This window comes from Bacillus rossius, chromosome 1 (assembly GCF_032445375.1).
Source record: "Bacillus rossius redtenbacheri isolate Brsri chromosome 1, Brsri_v3, whole genome shotgun sequence".
In the NCBI taxonomy this organism is placed as follows: Eukaryota; Metazoa; Arthropoda; class Insecta; order Phasmatodea; family Bacillidae; genus Bacillus; species Bacillus rossius.
In genome coordinates, this window is record NC_086330.1 from 371,801,445 (window position 1) to 371,808,909 (window position 7,465).

The 7,465-nt window shown below is 40.0% G+C and overlaps 1 protein-coding gene across 1 annotated transcript; it reads right to left on the reverse strand.

The window, feature by feature from the left end:
- Window positions 1-218: 218 nt before the first annotated feature.
- On the reverse strand, window positions 219-6,909 carry LOC134528465 (cAMP-dependent protein kinase catalytic subunit 1). The gene has a single exon (XM_063362111.1). It carries the CDS (start codon window positions 6,580-6,582, stop codon window positions 5,524-5,526), a length of 1,059 nt encoding a protein of 352 aa, XP_063218181.1. The 5' UTR covers window positions 6,583-6,909; the 3' UTR covers window positions 219-5,523.
- Window positions 6,910-7,465: the final 556 nt, after the last annotated feature.

The following is a 7,465-nucleotide window of genomic DNA, read 5'->3' on the forward strand; positions in this document are numbered from 1 at the left end:
CTTATTTCATTATAACATTGTTACTTAATGAATGTACAACTAAAATTACAAAGTTAAAAATATTTTATCAAAAGTTTTGTTAAGTTCTGTTTTAAAAAATTATTTAATTTTGGTTATACACTAGTAATATAAACAAGAGACAGGTCATCCAGGAAACAATTAAATTTACAGAAATCCTATTTTCATTGAAAAAAGTTTGCTTTGCATGAATGCCTGTATTTCCATATATATATATATATTTTTTTTCCTTATGAGTGAATACTTTGCACAGATAACTCTAGAGTCACATTTTCAAATACAATTATTCTTTGTTTTCCAGCCTCAAATAGTTTGCAGTTCTGGAAGCATCATACAAAACTCAGCATTGGAGTACAGCTGCCTACTTCTATGACTCTCAACACAAATAAGTCAAAATTCTTGTGGATTTCATGTAAAAATAAAATATATATATTTAACTAACTTAACCTCAAAACTGTCACTTATTTGTGCCTTCCACAAGTTGCCAACTTCACGCAACTAAGATGATGACACGGCCTCACACGGCGACTGCCGCAATGACCTTCTTCAACAACATTGTACTTGCAAATGGACACCCTTCTTTTATTGAAATCAGACTTTTTTTAAAAAATAGCTTTGAGAAAGTTACTCACATATCAATTTAAAACTGTAGTAATTTATCTAATAAGCTTAATCTAAATATTTGAAACCCGGTTAGCAAACAATGGTTAAAAACATATGACCATTCTGCTTAGAACCAGAATTCTGATATATTTACAAAAGAAAAACTGCCTCGAATAAAATACATGTCAACTCACGGACCAGGTATGGTGTTACATTAAGTGCCACTGACCACCAGAGACATGCTGTCATTACCTAAGGACCAGTCATGCTGTAAAACAATGCTGCAAAGTAGAGTAAAGGGCGAATTCTGTACAACTTAAAAAATAAGTTTAGATATGGCATCTTTTCAAGCGTCATGTGACAACCGAGACACTCCTGGCAAGGCAAAGCAGGGGCTGCTGAGTGTCACGACACCACTAGCAATACCTGGCGCCACCACCACTAACAAGTCACCATCACTTAGGGCTTGGCCATGCTGGAGGAGACGAGACGAGACAGCTGGGAGTAAAACAATGCTTTTTCATGTGGGTGGCCAAACCGAGCGAGACACGGCGCAACACCTAGCGACAAATATTTCTCAGTTTGCTCGAGGGACGGTCCTGTCCTTTGTCCATCAAATGTGAATGCAGAAAAGTTTACGAGTCCAGATTATGCAAAAAAAAAAAAAAAAGGCTTATGAAACATGAACTCAAGATGTTAAAGTGAGTAACAAGATGAATAAAGATAGAGAGAGAGATAAACCAAAAATCTAAACCCCTTTTCACCCTCTTAAAGGATGAATTTAGACAAATGGAAAAAAATAAAACACGCAACTCTACATGCACATTTTTCTTTAGTTTCTTACTTCTAGTTTCACTCGACTTTGAAGTATTAATTATTATTTTTAAAAACATACTCACCCCTTCGTCATCTCTTAGGGGTTGAATTTCATAATATAGTATATGTTTATTATCGATTCACAATATATTTTTTTATGCTTGATTAGCTCTGTAGACATAATTCTTTTAAAATCATATTTATCCTTATCCTTTTTTTCACCCCCTTGGATACAAATTTATAATTATATATAGACTAGTGTTTTAAGTTATCCAAAAACCTTAAAAAAAAAAAAAAATTCATCAAACTAAATCTAGGAGTTTTTGGTCGATGCTAGAACAAACAAAAAAAAATTTTAAGTTTTAAATATTGTTAATAGCTATTTCCAATTGTTTTTTTTATCACTTCAATCAATTTACAGACTTTTGACCTCAGCAGTTTTATTATTAGTATAGATAGATAATTCTTTAAAAATGTAATTGGAAGTATGGAAATCATTCATAAAGTACTATATTGATTCATTTTCATTTCCTCTAAATTGTGGCTATACAGTGGAAATTTGCCAAGTCTTTGTCGCTCGCTAATAATTTCAGTAATCCACATCCGATTTTCTTACTGTCTAGGCGCATTAACTTCCTCTACAACAAAAAGAGCATGCGTCTCATATCACACTGCCACAGTTCAGTGTGGCCAGGCTGTTGGAGACAGTCTCGTCACGTCTCATCTGGTGGCGTCGTGTCACGTCTCATCGCATTCAGTGTGGCCAAGCCCTTACAATGCATGCTGTTTTTGTTTAAGAGCGTTTGGTTGCCAATTTCCCCACCAAACATTAAAACACATCGTTGGCCAACTGTAAAAAGTCAGGAATGTGTTCATTATATAAATCTGAAACTGCTAACTGCAACATGGCCACAATGTAAGTTCAATTACAGTGTTTCTGCAACGGTTAATGCATAAAGGTCTAACTTTAGCTCTAAAGACTCTGAACATTTCTTTGAAGTACTAAATACAGAAGAAAAAAGCTGCTTACAAAACAAATATCGAACCTTAAAATATTCATACGGATTCAAAGTGAGGAAGAGGGACAACGCACACTTGCAAGCCCAGTCATTCCGACAATCCGGCCATTCGGGACTGTTGACGCCGGACTACCAAACATGCCGGATCAACGGACGGTCTATCCCTTCATCGACAAACACTAAGTTGTGGAGCAAACACATCTGCAAGATGACGTTCAGCTGCAAATACTGTTCAGCAAGAACATAAGGTTGAACATTTCAATGCAAACACAGGCCAAAACTATATTTCAAGCTAACTACTTACAAGGTGCGCACAGCTTCCGACTGCCACTAAAGTGCGTTCTGCAAAAAAAGGTTTTTCGACCTTCGCTAAAAAAATTATAGGTTTTTAGCTTAAGTTTGCTTTTTGGGTGAAGTGTGTACATTCATAGGTGGTGCCAGACCATCAGGCTTTCTGGACCGTTGCATTCCGGACTGTCAGAAGGATACTGTACTTCTACTTCTGGAAGCACAAGCGCAAGACACACCCTCATAACTGGTTTGTCTACTTTTCTAATTAACTATTCTAGGGCTTAGCTCAAATAAATAAATAGGGCATTTAAGGTGTGGTGATTTATGACGTGTGAATATGAGCATCAAGCATTGACGTTAAATTATTCTAATGCCTCTTTGTAATACTTATCTATCTCCGACTCTTATGTCCGAGTCTCTCGATGAAACAGCACACCAATATGTAAAAACTCAAAATTACTCTGTCGACTGCCAGTAGTCACTAGTAAGATGTTGTTAGATTGGTAACAAAAAGTAAAATAATTAATTATGTTACTTAAGACTTTGATATTTTTATTTCTCATTTTACAGTTTGAAAATAATATAAAATACATATATGAGTGTGTATGTGTGTAATATCATACTCATTTGGCGTTGGGTTAGTTAAAAACCTCTGACATGACTCACGGATAAGTTCAACATTCTTCGGGGCATAACATAATCTTGGCTTTGTTAGACCTCTGTGCATTAACTGTGCAATATTAAACTCTTATCTTATTTCAGCATCATTTAAAAACCTCAGTTGTAAATTCCACCCACCAACACACCGTATGTTCATCTGGCGTCTCATAGATTAAGAGCAGAGATTAGGGCGTTCTCTAAGACTGCACGACTTGTGGTATTGTTTGGTCCAGCCGACCCATCACCCAATCAGTGCACAGCATGAAGCGTGAAACCAGGGACCAATGGCATGCAGAGCGCACTGGCCACTCAAGCAGCGTGGCTGTTCTCTCTCTCTCTCTCTCACACTCTCTCTCTCTCTCTCTCTCTCACACACATGAACCAGATCTGCCTCTGCTGCATCAAAAGCAACATAGCGATAAGAGCAGACGACGTACGCCAGAAACTTGTTTATTCTGATTCTGTTAAAAATCGTCTTGTTTCCATAATTTTTTTTACATAATTAATAACTTAATAGAAATGATGTATCTATAAAAAAAAATCTTCATCTAAACCACACTGAGTAATTAAGATAAACAGGTTTCTGGTATAGGTACCAACAAAGTAAATTAAACTGAGAAATAGTGGAGAAGTCACACCAGGTAAATGGCGAACCTGAAGGCACAAGGGCCTCAACTACGAAAGCTGATCAATGAAACATGGCACGCATTAAACTGTGTATCTGCAACTAAATGTTCTAAGGCAAACAATATCTGCAACTGTCTCATCCTCAGCTGTGTTACTTCACCCCCAAAAAAAAACACGGTGCAGCTATCGATAATCAGTGTCACAGCAAGCATTTACGATCCAGGCATATAGCAGCATCTCACACGGGACTGTAGACGCTTCCTTTCTCCCACCACGCAACCTACCTTCAATCTCTCCCCTCCCCCCCTCCCTATAGATATAATACAATCACGTACAACCTTTAACATTTATTATGAACCACCACTGATGTGGTGTTTATTCACAAGTCATTACCAGTTTTACATTTTTGCCAACTACAGAAAAATTATATTAGTAAAAGCCAGTGTTGTAGCAAATTCAAATTCAGTCATGATGGTTTAATGTCCTGAAGATATGTTACCCAACTTAGATATGTTACCCATTATCCAAAGAAGTCAAGACAATTAAATTATTCCTCCTTGTCTTTTCATGCTGATTCCAATTTAAAAGATAATAATGACAGAATGTGATTAATGCTAAACGAAGTATAGCCTTCACCGTATGTTTACGAATTCAAAGTTCTGCAACAGTCGAAAGGAAGCGACTACACAACACACTCCAGATGCCAGATTACACAACGGCAGTCGACTGTGAGCACAATGCACTCCACCAGCCTCGCACAGAGAAGCAGCTTGCAACGCTCAACTTAACACAAACATGGAACTACCCATTTGAGCAGATTCTCAGCAGCTACATTTCGACGGAACCACACACGAGTAGGGGGGCATTCACTCTCATTCTCTCCACAATTAAAAACTATTTTATAATAGATGACGCTGCCAAAACGTGTCATGCATAATGCCTGCCCTACGAAGCACAGGGCTGTGCTACAAACTAAGTGTAACTAAAACATTACATTAATACTCGTAAAAATTGCATGCCATTAGCCTGTCGTCTCGGAAGAAGGGGCCACCAGCAGATTAATCGTGCATCGGGCTCGACTCCCGGCAAAGGCTTTCCCCATACCGAATCATGGAGTTGCGAGCGGCTCGTGACGATAGTATCACATTGCCTCTGTCCTCAACGCTTCGAACAGGGTCAATGACTGCCACCAAACGTGGCCGATCATTCGAGTTCAATAACTACGATACACCGCTCTACCCAATTAAACTTGGGTACTGGCTCAAGTGACAAAACATGGAAGGATATGGTTTATGCCTGTGTGAACTGCGCTGCTCTCACGCAATTCTAAAATCAAACGGACTAACGTGATCTAACGACACATCTGCTGGCACGTGAAACGTGGGCGTACTAAGATGGGGTCAACGTACACCAACTCATACCTCTCAAACAACCGGACATGAAACACAGGAGGGTTTGAGACAAGCGACAAGATGGCGGTGGAGAGCGCTCAGAACTCTGCAAACTCCTTGGCGCACTTCTCGGTCGACGAGATCCGGAGCGCCTCCTCCTCATAGTCGTCGAAGTTGCTGGTGTCGCCAGGGCCCTTGCAGCGCGGGATGAAGGGCGCCTCTATCTTCTTCTGGAACACTGCGATCCAGTCGGTGGAGGCAAACCACTTGTGGCCCTTGATGTCGTTGACCCCATTCTTGAGGTTGCCGTAGCGTTTTGTGAGGTCCACCTGCAGCAAGTTGCGCAGCAGGTCCTTGAGGTCGGAGCCGAAGTGCGAGGGGAAGCGTACCTTGCCAGACACAATCTTCTCGTAGATCTGGATGGGCTGGTCAGCGAAGAAGGGTGGGTAGCCTGCCGCCATCTCGTACACCAGCACACCCAGCGCCCACCAGTCCACAGCCTTGTTGTACCCCTTGCTGAGGATGATCTCGGGTGCCAGGTATTCGGGGGTGCCACACAGGGTCCACGTCCGCCCCTTCACGCGCTTCGCAAAGCCAAAGTCGGTGACCTTGAGGTACCCTTGCGAGTCGATGAGCAGGTTCTCGGGCTTGAGGTCTCGGTAGATGAGGTCCAGGTAGTGCAGGTACTCGAAGGCCAGCACTATCTGGGCGGCGTAAAAACGTGAGTGCGGCTCGCTGAAGCGACCCACCTTGCGCAGATGCGAGAACATCTCTCCGCCTGGCACGTACTCCAGCACCATGTACAGATTCGAATTGTCCTTGAAGTGGTACTTTAGACTCACCAGGAAAGGGAAACTGATGGCTTGAAGTATTCTCTTTTCATTCAACGTGTGCTCTACCTGCTTTAACTTCACCACCTTTTGTTTATCCAAAATCTTCATGGCGTAATACTCCTTTGTTGGTTTGTGCTGCACTATCATAACCCGTCCAAAAGAACCAGTTCCCAAAGTCTTAATTCGTTCGAAATCATCCAAGGCAGCCGTGTTCGTAGGATTCTTCTTCCATTTCTCCTCAAAGTCTTCCTTCGCTTGGTCCAAAAATTCCTTGACGCTCTCCACTGGGTCGCCCTTCTTATTAGCCGTTGCGGCATTGCCCATGGTTTTAACTTTTAAAACCTCCAGGGCTCCCGGTGGCTTTGCTCGAATACTCTTTTAGCACCGAACTATCAGAACCCAAAGGTTCTGCTTATGTTTTCAAAGGGAAGGCAACGATCACGACGAAGTTTAATGCCAAACTCACCGACCTCGTTAGCACATACACACTAATATAATCACCATTGTTACGGTTGCCACACGACAATTCCACTTGTAAACGAAACACAATCAACGGATATCAACAAACAAAAATAAATTTGTACTTTTCAACACCAAACTACGATAAAATGGCTTCCGTCAAACCAAAATTTCAAAGTGTACGTTTTAGTTCGTATTATTTCCGATAGGGTGTACTCAACACCAAAAATTTAAAAACACATCCGCAGGTGTCGCCCCCTATAAATAAGGGGATAGTTTCCCATATACATAGAAAACATTGTAGACAGCGGAAACTTATCCAATTTAACTCTATTTATCTTTAGTTTTCGTTCATTTACATATTTTTCTTGTTTGAATAAATACTCCGTTTTTTGATAGGGTAAAAGGGGACTCAATGGTCTAAAGAGATATTGTTATTTATAATTGAAATATTTTCGTTATATTATTAAAATTAATAACCCTAAATTTAATTTAATTTAGGATTACGAAATTACAAATTCAATTTGATTTCAAGACACAAAATTTATTTTTGTGATTAAAATTATTGAGACAAACATTCAGTACGACATGCTGAATATTAATGTCATTATATTTTCAATATATTTATCCCCTAAGGCTAAACACAAAATGATCCGTAACATCAGTCCATTACCAGTCCGTAAACCATGTAAACCGTCCATCGACAAGCCGAACGATTCACAATGATACACACATCCTTCATTAATAA

What these genes read in the sequence shown, in the direction of transcription:
- LOC134528465 (XM_063362111.1), bottom strand. Translation starts at nt 6,582, where the DNA reads ATGGGCAATGCCGCAACGGCTAATAAGAAGGGCGACCCAGTGGAGAGC.